The sequence below is a fragment of the Protopterus annectens genome, chromosome 13.part0, assembly GCF_019279795.1.
Source record: "Protopterus annectens isolate FY-2018-M chromosome 13.part0, PAN1.0, whole genome shotgun sequence".
NCBI classification, from domain to species: Eukaryota; Metazoa; Chordata; order Ceratodontiformes; family Protopteridae; genus Protopterus; species Protopterus annectens.
The window spans coordinates 717,936,222-717,961,019 of NC_056747.1; the positions used below are offsets into that span (position 1 = coordinate 717,936,222).

At 38.3% G+C, this 24,798-nt stretch overlaps 1 protein-coding gene across 1 annotated transcript in view; it reads right to left on the reverse strand.

The window, feature by feature from the left end:
- Window positions 1-12,106: 12,106 nt before the first annotated feature.
- Window positions 12,107-24,798, reverse strand: part of PROCA1 (protein interacting with cyclin A1) — a 73,688-nt gene continuing 60,996 nt past the window's right edge. Inside the window, exon 4 of the mRNA XM_044054401.1 lies at window positions 12,107-13,432. Coding sequence (XP_043910336.1) covers window positions 12,664-13,432 — 769 coding nt within the window. The 3' untranslated portion in view covers window positions 12,107-12,663. The remainder of the gene's footprint in view (window positions 13,433-24,798) is intronic.

The following is a 24,798-nucleotide window of genomic DNA, read 5'->3' on the forward strand; positions in this document are numbered from 1 at the left end:
GCTCTGATGAGGTGCATCATCTCTGGGATGTTTTATAAAATTCCTGAGGCTCCAAGGCCAATCTAAGTGATTTTTCAATTATTTCCACTTATTTTATTGCATTTGCACTTGTCTATCATGTTTATATGTGCCTTACAGCTAATTTATCACATTTGCACTGTTTTAAAGCAATTTAATGATTAACTGTGTTTCATTGCTATTTACTGCAATTAATTACTGTTTAACTGCATTTTAATGGATTTCATTACTGTTTAACTGTATTTTTCATACTGTGAGGTCTGTTTTGTCTGTAAGTAGTTAATCTGTGCTTTTCTGTGAGTTTTACTGTGTTTTAACCCTTAGGTTGAGTAGCATGGTCTGGAAACAGGCTTGCTACATCCAGAACTGTTTGCTTTTGCCTTTTGTGTTTCTGGCAGCCATCTTGTGTTTACCTTCTGTGTTTCTGGGACCCATCTTGTGTTGGTAGGGCCCTATCTTCTCTGCTAGTGAGAGTAACAGGGCTACCTGGAACTTGTTTGGCACAAGCTGATTGGTAAAGCAAGCAGGGGCTAGCGTGATTGGCTAGATTTCTGTGTTACTAGAATCTTCTATTTTTTGTGGTATTTAACCCTCATGTTTAAACTGGTTTAGGCTTGTTTGCACATTATGCACCACAACTGCACTGTTTTTAAACCATTGTGAGGTATTCCAGCTACAAATTTTCCCTTAGTAGCATGTGTGTGATTACTTACAGTGGATATAAAGAGTGTACACACCCGTGTTAAATTGTCAGGTTTTTGTGATATAAAAAAGAGACCACAATAAATCATTTCAAAACTTGTCCCACCTTTAATGTCACCTATAACCTGTACAATTCAATTAAAAAACAAATTGGTTAGGGGGAAAAATATAAAAAATAAAAAATGTACAATAAGCTGGTTGCATAAGTGTGCACACCCTTAAACTAATACTTTGTTGAAGCACCTTTGGATTTAATTACAACATTCAGTCTTTTTGTGTACACACCTGTCATCAATTAAACACACTCTGATAAACTCCAAATAAAGTTCAGTTGTCCTAGTAGGATTTTATTAACATTTACTCAGTTGCCTGCTACAGCAAAAGCCATGGTTCACAGAGAGCTTATAAAGCATCAGAGGGATCTCATTGTTGAACAGTATCAGTCAGGAGAAGGGTACAAAAAAATTTCCACAGTATTGGATATACCATGGAACACAGTGAAGACAGTCATCAAAAAGTGGAGAAAATATGGGACAATAGTGACATTGCAAAGAACTGGACGTCCCTCCAAAATTGATGAAAAGACAAGATGAAAACTGGTCAAAGAGGCTGCCAACAGACCTACAGCAACACTGAAGGAGCTGCAGGAATTTCTGGCAAGTACTGGTTGTGTACTACATGTGAAAACAATCTCCCATATTCTCCATATGTCTGGGCTATGGGGTAAGTTTGTAAGATGGAAGCCTTTTCTTACACAGAAAAACATCCAGGCCCGGCTAAACTTTGCAAAACGATACATCAAGTCTCCCAAAGGCATGTTGGAAAATGTGTTATGGTCTGATGAGACCAAGGTTGAACTTTTTGGCCACAATTCCAAAAGGTACTTTTGGCGCAAAAACAACACTTTTCATCCCCAAAAGAACACCATCTCCATGGTGAAGATCGGTGGTGGCAGTGTCATACTTTGGGGTTGCTTTTTTTCAGCTGGAACTGGGGCTTTAGTCAAGGTGGAGGGAATTATGAACAGTTCCAAATATCAGTCACTTTTGGCCCAAAACCTTCAGTCATCTGCTAGAAAGCTGAAGATGAAAAGGAATGTCGCCTTTCAACATGACAATGATCCCAAGCGTACATCCAAATCAACAAAACAATGGCTTCACCAGAAGAAAATTAAAGATTTGGAATGGCTCAGCCAGAGCTCAGACCTAAATCCAATGGAAAATCTGTGGGGTGACCTAAAGAGGGCTGTGCACAAGAGATGCCCTTGCAATTGACAGATTTGAAGTACTTTTGCAAGGAAGAGTGGGCAAATATTGCCAAGTCAAGATGTGCCATGCTGATAGACTCCTACCAAAGAAGACAGAATGTTGTAATTAAATCAAAAGGTGCTTCAACAAAGTATTAGTTTAAGGGTGTGCACACTTATGCAACCAGCTTATGGTATGTTTTTTATTTTTTATATTTTTCCCGTAACAGATTTGTTTGCTTTTTAATGGAATTGTACAGGTTATATGTTACATTAAAGGTGGGAAAAGTTTTGAAATGATTTATTGTGGTCTCATTTTTTTATATTACAAAAACCTGACATTTTAACAGGGGTGTGTAAACTTTTTATATCCACTGTAGTAGTACTCATCTTAGACCTTCCACCCTTTATCACCTTAGCTCTGTCTGGCTTCTCTCCCTTAAATTCTGACAAATATGGATGGACAGTTTCCTACAGTTTCTCCTGCTAGTCTGATTGATATGGGCATCCTGAGACAGTATAGCAACTGTCTCATGTACATGTACATCCCACTACTACTACCACCTATGAAGACAACTTGTGAGAGATGCAATTACATTAAGTACCTAGAGTCTATGCTCTCGCCCTCACAAGCCAGTATATCTGGCACTGAGAAGGTTGTCAACACAAACACCATACCACAAACACCACTCACTCCTACACAACACACATCCACATATGCAGAGATCCTCAGCAAAAACATACCCAAACAAAAGAGACCTCCGAGGCAAAAACACAAGCAAACTCCACAGCCCACAATGCCACACACCACACATAATGCACACATCTTTGTCTCACAGTTACTAAGGCCTAACCATTATCCCAACATTTTAGTCATAGGCGACTCCATTGTGAGACACACAGATGTGCCCCTCACCAAGTTGGATAAGAAGAAAGTCACTGTTAGTTGTTTGTCAGGTGCCAGAATCCACCATATCACACATGCACTCAAGTCTCTCAACAACAGGTACTTTTATGACTCTGTCATAGTCCATGTGTTGGTGTGAATGATTTAAGAAATACTTCCCTGGACTATATGAAGAGAGACATGATCGAGCTTGCGGAATATGTGTCCCAGGCAGGTATGTTTTTAGCCTTACGCAGCATTCTACCATCACCCAGAATGATGCCTCAATACAAACAGAAAATGATTGACTTAGTTTCTGGTGTCATTTCAAGATGATCCAGTACCTGACAGCCTGAGAAGATATGATCAATAAACCACGATAATTTGCCAGAGATGGCTTGCATCTGTCTTCCTTGGGCTTCAGGCTTCTGGCAAAGGCTCATGCCTCCCCCATAGTGCCTTTTTTAGGCAGTGCCATGAGGTCAAAACTACCAACATGAAAATGTCATCAAAATGCAAATTAAAGGTCATACTACTAAACGCTAAGAGTCTAAACATGAAACTGCACTCATTGCAAGCATTCTTAACCCTGGAAGATGCTGACGTTTGTGCAGTCACAGAAACCTGGTTCAAAGTTGCGGAGAGCACCCCAGCCATACCAGGTTACTCATTCTATCATACATTCAGACCCCAAACCATGGGCAGCAAAGCAAAAGGAGGTGGAGTTTCAATATATATTAAAGACATACACACCTCCAGCCTGGTCAAACAGTATGATGTACAGAAGACACTCCAAGTGCAGTTAACCATTGACAAGACCCCAATTCAAATCATAGCTAGCTACAGGCCCCCAACTTTGACTCAAGATGCCCACTCCACCTATATAGACCTCTTTGAATCAATCAAGATTCAACTGTTTACCCTGATCCTGGGTGACTTTAACTATCCAACCATAGATTGGAAGAAGTACTCATGCCAAAACACAAATGCCCAGAGAGTCCTTGACTTTGTAATGCAAATGCTTTGGACCAGCTGGTTGCAATCCCCACAAGAGGTGATAATATTTTGGACTTGGTATTAACCAACATGCGTAACCACTACAGCATCCCTACAGTCTCATGCTCCCTAGTAAGATCCGATCACAAAGTGGTCACTTTTGAAGTCACCATCTTCCCAGCCCCACCTAACTAGGGTCAAACATTAAAATGCCTTTAAAACTGATTATAACCTCCTGAGGGAAGGTATAAACATATTCAAAACCCCCTCCTTCTCCATAGGAACTGGCATAAATGTCCAAACCTGCACCAAAGTACTATATAAGCATTTATATAGCTGCATGGAATTAGGAATACCCGACAGGACAAAATCCTCCTCCTCAAGGAAGAGTAAACCTGTCTGGTGGACATCTGCAATAAATAAACTCTATAATAAAATAAAAAAATGTTGTTCAGGACCAAGAAGGAGCAGGTGCCTAATTGGAAGCAATCTCTCCTTAGCCTGAACAAGCAAATTAGAGCACTAGTGAAATCCTCCTAAGCAAACTTTGAGTCCATACTGGCCACAACTACTAAAGACAATCATAAGGCCTTCTTCACATACATCTGCACTCTCAAAGGAAGCACTCAGATCTGTTCAGAACTGGTGGTCAATGATACCACATACACAAATGCTGTAGATATAGCCAACCTACTTGCAGACAGGTTCAACAAAAACTTCACCCCTCTGTGCCCTTATCAGTAAATCAGGACATCCCCAACATTTGCCCCCTCCCTTTATCTCTAGGGAGCAAGTCATCACTGCCTTCTCAAAGGCAAAAAATACAGCCTCCATAGGAACCGATTACATCCCAGGCTGCATCCTACATGAACTCAGGCACCAACTTTCAGCTCTATTAGGCACCCTATTCAACCAAAGCTTGAATATCAGCTTCATCCCAGTTGAGTGGAGGACAGCCACTGTAATCCCTTTGCACAAAGGTGGACTGTCCACAGATCCAGGATTTTATAGACTGATCAGCTGAACTAGCCTGATCTGCAAGGCCATGGAATGTTTTATGATGGACCTCATTAACAAGGACATTGGCAACCTCCAAACACTCAATCTGACACAGTTTGATTTCAAAGGGAGGTCATGCCTGTTAAATTTGGTCAGCTTCTTTGAGACAGTCACCAAAGCCATACATGAGAGGAAGATGGTGCACACTGCTTACCTTGACCTGGCCGAAGCCTTTGATACTATTCCCCACTCAGGTATAATAGATAAACTCTCTCAACTAGGCATCAGTTCATATGTTACCAGATAGCTAGTAAACTGGCTCACTGACAGACCCCACCTAGTCAAAACGGGGGAAGCCACCTCAAGCAGTAGACCTGTAATGAGGGGTATACCCCAGGGATAGGTCTTGGGGCTTCTGTTGTTTGGGATATACTTTTCTGAGGTGCAGGCCAAAACCAGTGGGCTATGGCTGATCAAGTTTGCAGATGACTGCAAGCTGAGCACTGTCATTAATTCCCCTAGTGATGTGGACAGCCTTCAAGAGGGTCTCACCCAAACAAATGACTGGTACCAGAAACATGGCTTCAAACTGAATGCCAAAAAAATGCATCATCATCTTCTTTGGGGAGAGTAATGTCCCCACAAAGTATCACATTATTAACAGTGTCCTAAGCATGCAAGCAGTTGTGAGGGACTTGGGCACCCAGGTTGATAGCAAACTGACTTTTGACCACCGAATTGCCTCCATTTTATGGAAAGTTTTCTACATGGCCCATCTCATTAGGAAGGGTATATCATCCAGGGACAAGGAGGTCATAACATCCCTGTATTCTTCTCTTATAAAACCCATTATTGAGTACAACACCACTTCATGTACCTCACACAACACATGCAGCAGCTGGAGAGACCACAGAGGTTCCTCACCAAGAGAATCCAGGGCCTCAAACATCTACCCTAAACAGGTAGACTAAAAGCCCTTTTCCTCTACTCAGCCTCATACAGAGTCCTCAGAGGTGACCTCTGTCTGGTATACAAAGCAATCTCAGACCCTGCCTTGATGGGACTGCTGGATATCTGGAAGTTAAGCTCCACTCAAGTATCCCGCATGCGCAACCTCAACCTGGTCTGTGATATCAGTAGGACTTGTTGGTTGGACAGATTTGTGTCTCAGAGACTCCCTCTTCTAAGGAATAGACTCCTTCTCCATGTCAAGCAGAGCTCTTCATTAATGCTTTTTAAGTGCAACTTGGATAACTGGATGGGGAACAGAAAATACACCCTTGGGATTCCACCTGAGTCCTTGCTAGACAGGGGCACCAGGTGCTGACTTGTCAGAACATGGGCTAAATTCTTGTCTAGGCTTGTAAGGGTCTCAGGGCCAATAGCCTAATAACTTCCTGTGATCCTATGAGCCTATGAAATCCATTTGTGCACAGGAGGCTTTGGCACCAGAATGGTAGAAGTTAGAAATTATGTGTGTGAGAACTATGTTGTGCACTCAGGTGAGCAGAGTATGAACATTTTTATAAACAAAAGGTCTGGTTACATGGGGTGCTTTAATGGATATGATCCTACTAAAGAAGGCTGGGCTACCTGTGTTGAAAAGATAGAATTATACTGCATAGACATTGATAAAATGCCACTATTGTTAGTCGGCACAAAGTGTTGATAGCTATATAACTTAAAAATATAATTTAAATTGTATGAGAAATATTTTAAAGAAACTGTAAATAGTAAGCAAAATCATATGACTTCAAAGTCTATATATATATATATATATATATATATATATATATATATATATATTAAATCAACTCTGTTATTTTGTTGAAGTAACAAGATATGACTGAAAGTTCAGTGACTAAACTGTTTTTTTGAGTAGTCCAAGGAAAGACATTGTTTCAAATCTGGAAAAAATTTCATAGAGCAGAAACTTTATGGATTTAAACAAACACATTTTAGAAGATGCCAGGAGAAGGATCTTTCACAGATCTTATATAACATAGAGGATTTAACAAGCTGCTTTCTGTAGACCAGGCTTCAATTCCTTCAGTATCTGTTTACCCTGAGAGAAGGGAGGCAAAAATTAAAGTGGGAGGGTTACTCTCTGACAAATTGTGTCTGAACAGAGGAACCTGGCAGGGGTGTCCTTTTCCCCATTGTTATTTGCATTAAATTTAGAGCAATTGGCAAAGCAAATAAGGGACATAGAACTTTAAGGATTTAATTGATATGGTAATCAAAAAAGTTGACTTTACTTGCAGACAATTTTATTTTATACCTGATAAAACTAAAAAAGGACATACTGGCATTGTGGAACATCTTAAGACAGTTTCAAGTGTTTTCACAATATAACATTAATGAAGATAAAATAAAGGCTATAGCTGTAATCTACGTATGTACACATGATTTGGTCCAGCAATACTCATATTTATGGGGACAAGATAAAATTAAATATTTAGGAGTATGGATTAAAAAGGATTCTGTTATGGCAGCTAAGGATATGTGGAAAGAGACTAAACAAAAGATAATACAAAAACTAAGAAACTAGAAACTTGTTTATGGATATGAATAGCAAGATACAAACAATGAAAATGTTTTTGGTCCTTTTAGTTTTATATACGTCAGACATATTTTTATCAACCAGAGGAGAAGTTGTGAACAATAATTAATAAAGAGTTGAAGGAATTTATCTGGGAGGGTAGACGGCAAGGGTCAAGTGGGATACGTTGACCCTTCCAACAGTACAAAGTGGTTTAGGATTACCTGGTTTAAAGGTAAGATATTTTAGAACTACACAGTTAAGGCTCATATACATAGCTTTAGCAGAAAGCTATAATTCAAAGTAGAAAGGGATGATGATGAAACAGAGGAAATTCAAGAAATAAGTACAGAGTGGAATTTTGGATGCAGATCTTTAAGGATAGTAACAACAGACATACAGAATATTATATTCATAAAGTATCAGAAGGTATTCTAAGAACTGAGCCTACACAAGAATGGAGAAAGGAGATTTTGCCGATATGGATGACTACAATTAGGGGTACAGAGAATAGGCAAGGGGGGCTGGAATTTACTGGAGAAGACTGGCAAAGGGATTAAGGTACTAGAGAGGGAAAGGTACTAGAATGGGAAGATGCCAAGAAAAAATCCTCAGTCTTCTAAACTTTGTTGCATTCTCAGAAGAAATATTTATGACTTCTGAGAATGCAACAAAAGTTTAGAAGACTGAGGATTTTTTCTTGGTAGTGTCTGCATAGATGTTTTTATATCTCAAGCAGACTTCAAAGAATTTTTCCTCAGGTAGATGGGAAATGTTTGCGGTGCAATATGGAAGAAAGAGTATTCTGTCAGAATTATTGGGTGAGCAAATAGGTATAACTAAGCAAATTATTGTTTTGATCTGGGATACACGATCTGAATTGTTTCGACATAGAAAGGCCTTGCTAAGTTTATTTCTGGTGGCTGCCAAAAAGCAGTTAATAGAAAATGGAAATCAGAGTCTAAACCAACTGTATTTGAAGTATTGAATATTGTAACAGAAATAAAAGAACTGGAAGTGGAATATTTAGAAAAGGATAGCAGCAAATTACATAGAAAAAAATGGAAATTATTGGAACAATACATATAGAATAATGTTTTGGAGGAGGAGTGAGAAGTAAGAGAAGACAGAAGTTGAGCAATTTATATAATGTTGAATTGATGATAGTTATACAAAAAAAATGTAATGTATAATGTTGGTAATTGGGAACATGTTACTTTGGTTTGTTTTCTTTCATATAAATGTATGTTTGCCTATGTCTTAGGTGATAATTCAATGAAAGTGTTAAAAAATATATACTGATGTTTGGAATGGTGACTGTGATAGCCATATGGCCAAAGGCAATAGACCAAGTGTTATGAGACTCATGAACATGCAGTGCTATCTAAATGACATGTTGATGTTAGTGACAGGTTGCAATAATTAAGACTGACTGCTTGACCAGTTTAAAAACTGCTGAGTTACTATTTTAGATAATGGGCAGAATACATATTGATACCCTGCTGGGGAATGAACATTCTCCTGTAGGGTATTAATGTATGGATATCACCCAGCGAAAAAACAAGTTCACACTTTCATGACAGAGTATTAACTTGCTATGAAGCATGGACTGAACAGAAGCATATGCCCACCATTTGTTGTATGTTCACTAAGGGTGGCTTTCATGTTTAGAGAGTATAAAATGAAAAAAGGTAAATAAAAAAAAAAAACAAATAAACTCGAGGCACATTAACCACAGCAGCAGTTGAAAGGACTTGCTGTTTTAATTACCCCTCAATAAGCTCACCTTAAACAGCCGCATTTAGTAAGATGGAAAAAATAAAGAAAAATCAAAGCAATTGCATATGTGTCTGTCTGTGCATGTGTGTATGTGTATATGAGAGAGCGAGAGAGTACATAAGTCTCAACATCTTTGCACAAGAATTGGGGTGTGTACGTGTGTGTGCAACTAACCAAAATCAGGGACAGTTTTTAAATATTACTCTTAGTCACTTAAAAAGTTAATAGAACAACAGATTTTGCATCAAAGTGCTTTTTCTGAAAGATAAGAAATAAGAAATTATAATGCCTGGTTTTACTGACTGACTGTAATCCTCAGAGATTTACTGGAAAATCAAACATTTTCGAGAGACAGTTAAAGAATATGAGGCAAAATCCATGATCTCCTGCAAAATAAGGAAGACTTGTGAAGCTTGGGTGGGGCTGCAGTGCCTTGCACTGTATGATTGCTTCATTTGATTACAGTGAGACTGCTGAGGTGTACTTAGTCAAGAAATTGGCTGTATTTGCTGGGCACATTTGTGTGTGTGTGTATGTTACATACTCACATGACTTATATTTTGGATGTAAAATATTTCCTCTGACAACAATTAAATAAGTTACAGCAACCTTCAGACATTAGGCAGAGGAACTATTTTACATAAAAAATGTTAAAATGTATATACTAATAAAACAAATGAAAAACAATTTAACAGATTATCTAAGAGCAGTAATGCCCTTCAGTGTGGGCATTACACAGCAAATAACAGACCTTCCAGGGGTAGAAAGGTCATCTGTCTGTGACATTGGACCTCACAAAATCACTGGGTGTCTGTTATTTCTCCAGTAATACCCAGTCTGTCAGATGTTATTACATGCATAGATTTTCACATAATCTATCAACAATGTTACACTCAGTTTAGTAACTTATTACAGAATGGGTTAGTTTAGGAGTTGACAGATTGTTCAAAATGGGCTTTCAGGGTGATAAGGGCATGATCACACCAGCTGGAGTCTATTTACCTCTCAACCCAATTAAGTATAGACAGCTGGCATGTCATGCTTTAACTTACAAAACTGGCACCATTTCATCAGGTTAAGTTGCTAGATGGTGCAGAAAGACCTATTGCCTTTCCATCATTTACAGTATGGTACTTATATTTCAATTGGCCATTAAATTGATATCTTTGACCCAAAGACACACCATGTCTGTAATTCTCCGGAGGGTGGGTTTACTACAGCTAAAACATGGCTCATAAGTCAAGCTGTTAACAACAACAACAACAACAACAAAATTAAGCTAACCAACTAAAAATGTAAATGACAATAGAGACAAAAAGAAAAAAAACCCAAGCACCAGTTTCCTCCCACATTCCAAAGACATGCAGTAGGTGGATTGGGCACTCTAAATTGGCCTTAGGTGCAAGTGTGTGTGCGAGGGAGTGGTACTGATGAACTACTGAGGCATGGCTAGCCACCTGGTGGTGTAAACCTTAGCCCGAGATGATTGTCAGTGTTGAAGTGACACCCCTACCCCATGTGCAAAAAGGGAAAAAGGGGTTGAAGATGGCTGGATGGATGGAAAGCTGTCAACCATTTTGTAAGGGTAAAATGTCTCAACACTGCTGCAACAAATTTATGAACATCTGTATGCCATCAGACAAAAACAATTCTACAAATCCCTTAGACATACCTGGAAGTGCAGAAATTTTAGAAAGTTTAAATTTTTGTACTAGCTCACATACATATTAGTATAAAGGGAGATATAGGGACATACTTCTAGAGGTTTAAGAGTTATGGTAACAGTTCCAACTTCAAGTCATTTCTTTTCCTGTTCTCAATGATTCAGTTAAGATAAAAATGTGTACTGAAGCTAAGAAGTCTTATGTAAATAATTTTCTAGAAATACGTTTGTTTTATATGATCTTTTCATTTTTGCTGAATGTAAAAAGCACATGATGGAAGACAACAGGCATATACATTGATTGGTTTTCTGTAGTTTGTTCATTCTGAAAGCACTAAATAAAATGTTCTTAGTGTTCTGTTGAGTGGCACCTGGATTGTTTTTGTGTTAAGAATTAAGATAAGGAAGGTGAGATGATGAGTTTGTATTAAGTTTAGTCACTAGATGATGTATATCAGCAGAACTGATAGACTTACAGGGAAAGTGAGAAACGAAGTCAGGGGAAACAGAAAAATAGTTATATTGAGAGCTAGCTCATAGATGGAAAAGGGTTGTACAAGGAAGATAGTGGTATATATGACTAAATGCTGAAGAAGAAGAATGGACTTCTAAATATGTTTGTCTTTTCGGCTTTTCCCGGTTAGGGGTCACCACAGTGGAACTCCGGTCCACTAATGATTGGCAGTAGATTTTTTTATGGTGCCGAGTTACCAGCCCGACGCCCAACCTTCAGCAAAGGCATACCCATTTATGTATGTCTTTCGGAGGCCACTCGACTACGGGGGTGGACATGTAGACTCCACACAGAAGGCGCTCCAGCCGTGAATTGAACAGGAGAAACTCTTGCTATGAGGCAACAACGCTACTGCTGTACCACTGCGGCTTCATGGACTTCTAAATATACAAATTATAATTGAGTCAGCGGTATGTTGAATAATCAGGAAAGGAGTTAATTATTTCAGTTAGGGGTAGGCACATGTGTAGTGGATCAAATACCCAGTAAAAGTTAGGGTTTGTAAGCAAGGTGAAACTAGGGGAGGGTGAATTATGTATTCCGTGTTATTTCAGGGAGTCCCATGCTAGATCAAGTTCCTTAATGGAGCTACTAGTTAGCACACACATGCCTGGAGCTCCAGAATTACAGTTTTTGTTGAACCAAGAAAGCAATTATTTCAGTGAGAGAAACTCAAGCAAGAATGGCATTATTCTGGATAAAAAGTATATGTTCATAACTGTCATGCCACCTACCTATCTATCTACAAAAAAGACCAGGTATAATTTGTAAGTTTGCACATTTATTTCTCAGTGGGAGACAAATGAGTAGTGACAGACGTACTGTAACAGATGTCTTGTAAAGAGTGACATGGGTACCAAATGCATATTTAGGGAAGCGTTAAAACTTTTCCCCACTTTGCTGTTCTTTCCTGCCACCTCTTCAGATGCACGCAGCACAGATCTCTGCTAAATCATACATGAACACAAATACTCATATCATTAGCATTTATCTACACAGACATAACAGCATTTGATTGTTAACTGTTTGGTTTCTGCTACAGATTTAGACACAGTTACTGACATCATAAAGTTAAAGTGATCTATAAGTGATGTCAACAAGGGGCACACTGCTCAAGCTTGACTCGACTCACTGTAAATTTCAGACGTGCTCAAGAGGACATGCTATGCTGTTATTTTTTATTTATTTGTTTTTTAGTTTTCCCTTGCATTTACTATTCTTTTTTTGTTTTATTCTTATTCACAACATGCTTACAAGATGTTCTTAATTTTTTATAAAAATAAGTTATTTGTTAACATTATTAGTTAAAAACACAACATCAAAACATTTCTAGGTCTTGTACATTAGTAGGTTGGGGTTTCTTTCTTCTTCTCTTCTTCTCTCTGCTGTGCTTCTTTTGTTTTTTGCTTGTGCCTTGCTGGGAAGCAGATATCATAGGCAGTATTGTAGGCTGTTCCTTTAAAACATGCTCCGTAGCCCTTATAAGAGTTGTGACACTACCAGATTCATCTCTGACTGGCTCGTCATTCATAATATCATTGAAGGGATTTTCTTTCCCTCCCAAGTCCAAGTCCATGTCCAGCTCATCTTCTAGTACATGAAGTAGGGCAGATTCTGCACTTGATTTATTCATTTCACTTATGACAACCTTAACTTGCTCATTTGTGTCTTTATCACTCTTGGTTTTTATGTTTTCCTTGTTTCTTTTAGAATTAAGTCTGTTTTTCTTTTTGAGGCCTTTCCCCTTCTTTCTGCCTTTCTTGTTCTTTTGTTTCTTCTTTTTCAGCACTTTGTTGAAGACCGTGGTCCTAGAAACGTCAGTGGTGCTTACAGTGGAACTCTGACTGACAGTTGCCATCACCTTTAGAAGATCTTCAGCCACGCTTATGAATTCATTCAAAGTTGGCTGCCCTTTAGGTATTGGTGGGGTCTTGGTGCCATGCTTAGATGAAGTTGCAGTGGTAAGAGTGGTGGTACTTTCTTCATCTGGAGGAAGTGTTAACTTAGCATCAATTAATTCCCCTCCAAAGTCAAACAGTATGGGGTCATGATGTTTAGCAACAGCAACATTCTTGTACGTTTTACACCTTTAGAAGTAAAGCAAAATAAAAGAATGTTATTTATTTCAATGAAGTTACAACAAAATAAAAAATAGACTGAGCTGTCATTTATTTACTTTTTTATTTTTTTATTTACCTTTTGTTGATCAGGTTAGTCTTACTAAGCTAGTGGCCTTTATCGTACTGAGTATTTATACTAGTACGGCGAAATTTGGTCTAGGCATCAGGGAACTTTGTCTACTCTTTTTGATAGGTGCAGTGGGATCTTTTACATTTCCCTGAACTAACCACCAGCTCAAGCAGATGGGACCTCAGTTTAATGTCTCACCTGAAGGACAACATACTCAGGAGTGCAGCACCCCAATCCATCTACCTGGAATGGGAATAGAACTCATAGCCTTCTGCAACAAAGGCAAGTATGTGATCTGTTGCCATTTCCAAGTTACTCTTTAAGGCTGAAATGTTGATCACTCTGGCAAGATAATAAGATGATTACACTCCTTCTTCAGAGATAAATGGGGTGCATTACCATGTATCCTCTCAGCAGTGACTGACTGTAAAAACTACTTTATTTGTAGTAAAGGGGATACCAGTGAGTCCTAAGCAGGCCATTGTAATAGATGCAGTTTATTTTACTTCTTTATCTTAGGATTTAAAAAAGCAAAAAAAACATTTCAGGCTGTCATACTGTCATTATTTGGATATCTTAACTGCATTGATAAGCATATTCCTCTCAGTTAGGCTTCAGAATCCAAACACCTTTTGTTCAGGCTCCAAAAACAGCTTAAAGTACACACTTTTGGAATTTGTCATAGGCTGACAAAGTGGTATTTATTGTATCACAAAGTATGGTAGTACTGCAGAGAACACGTTTAGAGGCTTCCTCTTGTGGCCTAAACAGTAACAGTTATAACAGTTTCAGCAAAAAAGTATACAAGCTATTAAAAACAATAAAATAAATAGAAGCATTAATAAACAAGCAAAGATTGACAGACTGGAGAGTGGCAAGTCTCTTGGTATATACAGTGTCATTCAGTATCAGTATCATCTTACAAATTGTGAGAAGAGGACGGGAGTCTATTCTAGGCCAAACATCAGAAAAAGAGATAAAACAAAGGAAAAGGTAATGACAAGGAAGGAAGTAAAGCAAAAACTAGGAAAATGAAAATAAGCATAATGCACAAAGTGAATGAGAACTCAAGGAATAAAAGCAGAGGTAAGGACAGAGGCTTAATAGTTGTGTTTATAATAAATTATGGAATACACTATTCTTAAGAACAGATGGTCAAGCAAATGAACAAACTGAAAGTGAATGGAAAAAAGCAAGTGAAAGACTTGAATGAATGGTATATGGAATATTACCACAAAACCTTGACCTGTTAAATGATAACATAAAACACCAGTGTTCACTAATGTCACCCAAGATGCCAGAATAGTCTAACCAGCCTTTTAAAACTTACAAGCCATTTTGTTTATATAACTAAGGTGAAACAAAATTAAGCTCTTTCATTCCAGACATTTCAAGGAGCTTCACAGAATCATATGCCATATAATTTCCTATCATTAAACAGTCTAATTCAACCAAGTAATTATTTCCTTAAAGTGACAGGCTGTTTATAATAATACAAGTGCAAGACTTAAAACAAATGAATATCAATGCAACAGTATGACAATAACTTGAAACAATTAATTTTGTTAAAAATGAAAACTGATGCTTTTAAGTTAATATAATCAGTCTTAAAACCAAAAGAATAATTTAAATTTGTCAGTTCTTAAAGTTAACAAACTGCTATTTTTTTTGTTTAATCCTGGAAAGCAAGCAGCATCCAGTAACAGATTCCAGTAGAGTTCCGTGTATTCTAAAAAAATGCTTTTCAGTTGCCATCCCTTTGTTTCTAGTCACTCTTTCTAAAATAAAATAGGCAAATTTAGTAAAATTCAAACAGTTGGCGGCATGTTTACTTAAGGCATTACTTGTATCCTTCCTATTAATAGCGTAATTATGTTGGTAAATACGTTTTTTTCAATGCAAGTTCCGTTTTCCCTATATAGAATGCTGAACAAGAAGAACTAATGGGAACATATGCTGCTCCACTTGTATCACATGTAAATATCCCGTTTGCAGCAATAACCTCAGGGTAATTAATGATGTTAATTTTACCCCCTTTCAAAATAATATTACCAGAAGATTACTTAAACTCTTTTGAGGTTTGGAACAAAGAAGAAACGTTGGAAATTACTGGGCAGGCAGGTATGGCAGAATAAGCAAAGGCAATGCGACAGAAACGAGGAATACAGCTGGACATCTGCATGAATAAGGAAGGCTTTGAGATCTGAAAGCTACATCAGTTTTAGCTGGGAGAAATAAACAGCTGGAAAAGTTCAGTAGTTCCTTGAATAAAGAACTTCTTGAGCCATTGGGAGAGGGGGACTGGAAAAAGTCTGGAAAACTGCAAAGAAAAATTAAAATAACCTGGTAGTCTTACAACATACACATAAAGTGCCCTATAGGAGGAGCTGATAAAGACTGACTGTAGGACACTTTTGATCCAAGGGATGGGTGCAGTTAGAATGCATATTTTTGTGATCTGGAATGGACAGGGATTTGGAAGAAACAAATGTGTTAAGGAATTGCAAAAGTAATTGATAAATACTGAAAAGGATACAGGTAAGGTAGAAATAAACAGTAACACAAGTGGTTGGAAAGGTGATAAAGCAGGGACAAGAAATAGATCAGGTAAACAGAGAGAAATGTCTGACCATCAGAACATAGGTGTAGCCAGGAATTTACCCTGTAAGCTATGTTGTATACTTTAATTTTGGATGGGGTAGTATTTTTGCCTAATTTGAGGACACCATGTCTGCCATCTTCAGAGATATAAAAAAATAACAAAGGTACAAGTATGACAATAAAGGCATTACCTAAAAAAAATAACATGTGAATTTCAGACAGTTCTCAGAATAACAGTGGTTACAGTTCTACAACGTGATAAATCATATATACCAATTGTGTATTAGAATTGTGCTTAAATTAAATGCAAAGAAGTGTAGCATTGTCACCTTTGACAAACTAATCTCAAAAACAGTTTACAATTTAGACAGCACCCCACTACAGACTGATACAGTCATCAAAAATCTTGGCACCTTTGTAGACAACTGCCTATCCTTTGACCATCATGTAGCAGCAACAGTCAGGAAATACTTCTCTCTAACCTAATTTCTCATCCAGGTCAGAAGACATTATCATTCCTCTACATTGTGCACTGATCAGACCAGTTATTTATTTTATTTATTTAAAATTTGTTGACCGGGAAAGTCCGACTATGACAGAGCCTTTTTTCAGTGGAGACCTGTGGAGAAACACTTCAGACACGTGTCTTTGGAATGTGGGAGGAAACTGGAGTACACAGAGGAAACCCGTCTGAACACAGGGAGGACATTTAGACTCTGCATGCACTTTTTAGTATTTATCTATCCAAATGCATCATTCAGATAGACCCCAGAAGTTTGAAACTAGAAAAGGTCACTAGACTAAAGGCCCACAGCTACCAAGACAGGCTTGATGTTCTATCCTTATGCTCTGCTTCTTACAGACACCTAGGGGAGGGTTTATGTTTACATTCAGTGATGTTAAGGACCTAAACCTCCTTGACCTCCTACTCCTCTGCAAAATAAATGGCCCCACAAACACTCAAACTAAAGGGTAGAATCTCTCTCTCAGAAGATAAGTAAGACACACAAAAGGGACAGATTCACTGCTTACTGCTTCCTCTGTCTCTAAAATAATCTTCCTTTAACAGTGATGCCCTCAATTTCTTTAATGAAAACCTTGACAATTAGATAGGTGTCTATAAATTCATCTTCAGCCATGACCTGTAGGCAGGAGGTGCCCTGTGATGGTCGGTACTGGCAAGATAATTATGGTCTACAGACTGACTCTACCTTGTAAACTCTATAAATTGATGATGAAGTTACTTCCCTCTGCTCAAAATGTGAAGCAGATAATGAAGTTGTAATCATATGAGGACACCACACACCAAAAATAAACTTAGAAATAGTTGAACATTTTTTGGATATGCTTGCAGGGTTAATATTAGAATACATTTCTAACTATGTAGATAGGCACTGGAGATGTAGATGCTTCTTTCTAGCTCTTTCACCATTATTCTGTAGCCCCCATGGCAAATATTTATTACTTACATCAGTGTTTATCTGAGAAAAGATTTGATTAGGCTGTATGTATTTTACTTTTAACTAAGTTTTCTTTTAAAATATGTTTTACTTGTGAACTAGTTATCTCCAGTAAAGATACATTACAGTACTGCAGACAGCCCAAGGCACACCAGCATGATATTCCATGACAACTGATAATCTTAGCCTTATCAATGTTAAAGATAGCTAGAATGACCAATGTATAGGTTGTGAATGCAACAGACTTTATTTCTGCAGATAAATTTAATCCAGTTATTTATATATAAGAAAGGATAGCTGTACTGCACAACCCTAAGTGGAAATCTTCAAGCTCTTAACAGAGCATCAAGGGTTGACAGACAATGTCTTATGATCATCAATGAAAGATGGGGCTTTGGCCCACATAATTTGAAAAATTATTAAGCAAGCTTTTTAGGGAGGTACACACACATATGTATGTATATATACATACACACACACACACACACACACACACACACACACATATATATATATATATATATATATATATATATATATATATATACACATACACACACACACACACACACACACACACACACACACACACACACACACACACACACACACACACACACACACACACATATATATATACATAAATACAGACACAGACACAGACACACACACACACACACACACACACACACACACACACACACACACACACACACACACACACACACACACACACACACTCACACACACACACACACACACACACACACACACACATTCATGTCTATAGACCAGAGCTACAGCAAGGTATTTTGATGCAAAATTGCCGTTACTGTAATTTAATGACAGCTTGTAAATTGTCATACTTTTTTATAAAGGTTATGTAGCAACCTAATCACTTGTTGATACTGCTTAAAGGAAAGAGCTGTTTAACAGTGCATAAACTATGATCACAACTGGGGTGGCTTTAATGACAGCTTGTGAGCTGTTGTTTTTTCTTTTTTTTAATCTACATTTGTGAGTAAGCAATCTAGTATAAGATAGCACCTGGATTAGCCACCTCCTCTGTTCTGCCCTTCTTACAGCACTAAGACTTCAAAAGAAATAAGCTGTAATGGAGATGGCAGTTAATTACATTCACCATTTCTTACAGGGTCATAGGTGTGTACTAGGCCAACGATCTTTAGGGCCCTTATAAGCCTAGACATACAACCCCAGTGTGACCCACAAATTTGATTTATATAGGGGGTAATTTATTGACTGTCTCTGTCCATCAGAGACATAGGTGCCAGACCAGGGGTGGTGAATTTCCAATTACCCATCCATTGGTCCAAGTTGTGCTTAAATAGGGATATGGAGGAACTCTGCTTCACATGAATGGGGAGCCTGTTGCAGAGACTGGGAATTTTCTGAGAAACATGTCTGTCTCTCCAACATGTCCTATTTATGGCACAAGCAATATTTATGTATTTTGATCTAGTAGTTCTTATACTGTTTGTTTTATGAATGTACAAAAGGTTAATCCAAACAGGGTCCAAAGATGCCTTGTACGCCAGACAATATTCACCTGTCAGTAGTCTGTACGATACAGAGTAAACAGAATGGAGTTTGAGGCAATCACGGTAGGACATTTTGTTTACTCCCTGTATTCTTTTTGTAAAGAACTTTTATGGACATTCCAGTTGCTGCATGTGTCTGATCAGGTACATAAAAGGGGGCCATTATACTCTATGATGGGTCTGATGAAGGCCATGTACAGTAGTATGATGACCTTAGTGGACCCAGATCAGTCCCCTTACTTATAAGTTGAGCAACATAGAAGGATTTACTTATTACCTTGGCCACATGTTGGTTGAAGACTGGGTTACTATCTACATGAGTTCTCAGATCCCTGACTAGTGGATCAACTTTCTGGGGTGTTTTATTGACGACATATTTACCCAGTGTGGCTGACTTCCCAAAAAGTACTATAATGCATTTCTTGGCACTGAGTTTTAAGCCATGGTTTTGGCACCAAGTGTTTGTCTGTGTTAGACCTTCCTGAAGGGCGTTCTTGTCTTGGGGGGATTCATTGATTGCTCCCAGTTTGCAATCATCTGTGAACTTGGTCAGCCAGAGGCTTTTGACTTTGGCTTTAACCTCTAAGAAGTAGATGGCAAAGAGAAGCGGGCCCAACACAAAACCCTGAGGGACTCCACTGGTGACTGACTTCTTTATGGAGGTGGCCACATTGATCCTAACCTCTTAGGTCCAATCCATCCACCAGCTAGCTATCCAGCATGTAATAAAGAGGTTTATGCCTAGTTCTATATGTTTGTTGACAATGCCTGAGTGGGGTATTGAATCAAATGCTTTATTCAGATCTGGGTAGGCAGTATGCACAACTTTCCACTCATCTATTGCCTTAGTGACCTTTTCAAAGAACACCAGCTTTAGTAAACATGACCTTCCTTTGACAAAGCCAAATTGGGATGGATCCAGTGTCTAGAGGTCTCCTAAGTCCTTGTTCATAATTTTCATGATAATTTCTTCCATGGCTTTGCAAATAAGATTAGTCAGAATAATGGGGCTGTAGTTTCCAGGATCTGTTGAAAGTCCTACCTTATGAAGGGGGATGACCACTGCAGTCCTCCATTCTCATGGCACAAAGCCTGTTTTAAGACTATAGTTTAATAATGACTTCAGGGGTCACGATAAGTCAAATTTTAGATTGTTCAGGAGGTATCCCAGGATGTTATCAGTCCCCACTGAGGCTTTGTCTTTGGCTTTAGGGAGTGCAGCCAGTCCATGCTCCCTAGTTATAGCTGGAAGGGTTCACCAGTTCATGACATTGCTCAATGCTGCTCTTGAGGTTTCTGACATAGTTGAACAAGCCTTATGGTTATCTTTTACCTGGGAGGCTATCTTAACCTCAAAATTGGCTTTGTTTGACCTAATTAGCCCTGTTAGTTGCCTAGTTTATTTGATAAAAGAGTTTTTATCTTTATGGGAATTAACCTTTCTGATTTTTGCCTTATTTTTTCCTTTTGCTGTATAGTCTGCTTAATTTGGGAAGCCACCACAATGATTTGTTTCTGGGGCTAGTTCTGGGCTTATATCTGGTAGGTACAGCAGCCTCTATGAAACCACTGACATGGTTGTACAGAGTTTCTGAGAACAAGTCAGCGTAAACTGCTGTGTTCTTGGGGTTTGGAGGGGTATTGAATTTTGACAAATCATCACTTAATGATAGGTAGTTTATCTTGAAATAGTTCCCATCTATTTGGGTTTTACTTGGGTTATTTTTATTCTGAAGGAGACAGCTTTACGGATGGACATTACCAGGAGGATGAGACATTGGGGGGGGATGCGGCATTCTATTTGTGAGTATGTGGTCCAGTATGTTGGAGCCTCTAATGGGCATTTTCACTATTTGGTCAAGGGTGTTTGTATTTATGAATTCCAGGAATCTCTGGGTCTGTACATTTGAGACCATGTAGTATTCCCAGTCTATAGAGAGGTAACAAAAAGTCCACCAAGAGCAGGGTGTTAGTTTGAATGGTAAGTGTTTCCAGTAGGTCCAAGTATGCATTAAGAGCTTCTTGGGACATAGAGGGTGACCTATAGCTGGCTAGAATATAGTACAGGATTTTGTCTATTGTGATCTGCATATGGAGGAACTCCAGTGGGTCACCCTGTCTGACCAACCTAGAGGCATGCTTGTTACTGATGTATATTGAGACACCTCCACCATTAACCCTTGTCTGTGCAGCTACTGGGCTAAAAGTGTGGAAGGTACTGAAACCTAGCACTTCTGGGGTGCTATCTGCTACTTTACACCATGTTTTGTTAACTGCACAGATGTATATGTTCTTGAGTGTGAGAAGGGCCATGAGGGAGTGTAGTTTTATTTATTTATTTATTTATTTATTTTATTTTGTTTGTTTTTTAGGCTCCTGGCATTGAGCAGTAGGATCTTTAGGTTCAGCTGAGTTGATTTTACTATGTCAGTAGGTTTGCCAATTTGGCATTGCCTAAAAAAGGCACTATAGGTGTGGATAATGTTTTAGCCAATATTTGAAATAGACAGAGCAGGTGCAGACCATCTTTGGCAAAACAATGTGGTCTGTTAACCATGTCTCCCAAGCTGACAAATATTGGATCCTCTTATTAGAGTGACACCAGAAAGACAGACAATTGTTAAAATCAGTCATCTTTTGCTCATATTGTGGCATGATCCTTCAAGATTGTAATATGCTGCTCAATGCTAGGATCATGCCAGCCTGAGACATGTAGCCTGAGAGCTCCATAATGTCTCTCTTCATATAGTTCAGGGAGGTATGTCTCAGGTTATTTATACCTACATGGACTATGATGTAATCATACTGGTACTTGTGGTGAAATGACTTGAGTGCATGAGTGATTTGGCAGATCCTAACTTCAGATAAACAGCTAACCATTATTTTCTCCTTGTTCAGTCTAGTTAGGCAGGAATCAGTATATCTTACAATGGAGACCCTTATGATGATAGTCTTGGGAAGTGTGTTTGCTTGCCTTAGGAACTTAGAGTTTGGGACTCCATTGAGTGTTACTGTATGTGTGATGTTAGGTGCTCATTTTTCTCAGTGCCTTGGGGCTTGGTGAAGCATAGCTTTGAAAGCAGACGGTCTACTCTAGACAATATTTTTGCATAGGGTTTAGGAAGATTGCTTATAAGTGCTTCAGCATACATTAGTCTATGGGTGTGCTCTGCTCTATGTGAGGCAGGTATTCTGTGCATGGGTTTGACGACCTTAAGTGTGCTTGTATGCGAGAGTTTAGCCTCCAGTGACATTGTGTAAATACAACTCTTCTATACTATGTCTATTTCTTTAAGGATTAAGAGGTTGTTGGTAAACATGAGACAGTTGCTACATTGTCTCAAGATGTCCATATCCACCAAACTGGCTACAGAAAGGTTAGGAAATTGTATATCCATGCTGTCCAGTCTTTTGATTGTGAGCTACAAAGGGGTGGTGTACTGAGGTTAGAAGGCTATTAAGGGTGCTTTGTTGGTGCAGACTAATAAGGGTGCTTTACTGGGGCAGATTGTGCTAAACAGTACTAAATTCTACTAACTTTAGTGATTACACAATATTAAAAGCTTTATTGGGGCAGATTATAAAGAAAATCCTTCAAAAACTAGGTAGGTAAGTAATTCCTTGCAAACTCTGCCAAGCTAACTTTCACTACCACTTACCCTCTCTCCAATATGGATCCCTTATCATGACCAATCTACAAGCCTCACATAGTTCTAAACTTGAACAATGCCACAATAAAGTCGACAGATTTGCTTGCAGAAAACCCTACCAGACACACTGCTGTTTAGCATTAAAAACACTTAGCTGGCTTGACCTTCCTCACCACCTGTTTTATACCCAACTCATCTTAACCCACAAAATTATCTACACCCCATTTGCCTGCCCAGCAATTAGCCCCATACTCCAATTCTATCTAACAAACCTTCCCCTTTAGTCAAACGATGAACAACTGCTTACCATCTACAAACCACAAAGGGCTGCTGGGATCAATCTCTATTCCAGTAATGTAGCTAAAACATGGAATAAAATTATTATATCAATCAGGTCTATCTCACATCTTCTTTTCAAGCCATTACTGCAAGACTTTCTATCTCCTGTTTTTGTCCCTGCTCCTCATGTGGTACATAGCTTCTCCTAACATCCTTCACCACCTTCTTCTAACTCCCTTTAAATCATTAAATCACTTAACCTGCTTATTCCCTTCTAATACTTCACTTTACTGTAGTACTTAAACTCCTCTACTTATAATTTAGCACAGTCAAATTACTGTTCCATTACTAATTCTCTGTTAACACTTAAACTCACCTGTCCCCTCTAATACCTCACTCCATACATCTCAACCTCTCAGGACAAGAAGTCTGGACAAAGCCAAAATTAATGGGGGGACAAAGGCCCCAAAACAGGGTCAGATTGTAAATATTGTTCATATAAACTTAGCTGCTAGAGTAACAGGTTTTGCATTTGTATGTATTTTTGTATTGATATGAAGTCTGTAACTCAAATGTCTGTCATTATTTAGTATTATTTAGTGACTTCAATCCTCAATGATTTGCCAGAAAATCACAAATTTTATGAGGAACTGACCAAAAATATGAGGCAAAAATCTGGACAGTTGAGCAGTATGCCTCACTCTTGTGTATTTATCATATTACTCTTACCTGTCTTATATACCACCCTTCTAGTTGTTAATTCTCAATACAATGCTATATATTATTGTTTGTGAATATCGGTACAAATTTTATTATACTGACAACTATGCTATGTATACACTGTAACTGCATTATAAAATGTGTTATAGTATATATTGATTACATTAAATTTAACTTGAAGCTTTTCTCCCCAGACCTCCACTGAAGAAGAGCGCTTGTGCCCAGTAGGACTTAACATTGAACAAATGTCAATAAATAATAAATGGCTAAACAGTACTAAATTCTACTAAGTTTAATGTCACATTACTGACTTCTACTAAATCTATAGGTGTTGCCTTTCAATGCCCAACTAGCTGTTCTAAGCTTGTCAGCACGCAAGGTATTTGCTTTATATTTACTGTTTTACAGGTACAATTTTATGGACCATTCTATAGGGAAAATTTACATTCTAGGATAGATCTATGGAAAAAGGTGTGTGGGAAGAGTACTTAAATAGCTTAAACACACAATAGCAATGAAACAGGAGAGGGAGGGACTTTGGAAATCAGAATGCCATAATGGGCAGAGGCAGGAGGCACAACCTTAAGAAGCAGGCTAGCTAGGGAGGGATCCAATCAAATAATGCCGATATTAGAGCTTTTTCAGAAACTTTGGCTTAATGTCTCAGCTGGGGGATGGGGCAGACACAAAGAACAGGGGAACAGAAAGGCACTAGAATGCAACTTTAAGCAGGTAAATCTTAAGCAGAATATAAACCTGTATGATCAAAACTGGAATATCTACAACTGTAAAAGCACTAAAGCACAAATTCTAAAGCAGACAAAACAATACTCTGACTAGTGAATTCTACTACAGTTTAAGGCACCGTACTATGCAGAAATTTACCAGTAACACTGTTTATGGAAAAATGCAGTAACAAATGACTAAACAAGGTTTGAATCTAGCAGTAGTCCATAGTTCTGCCACAACTGACTGAAACTACCAGACTAAGGCC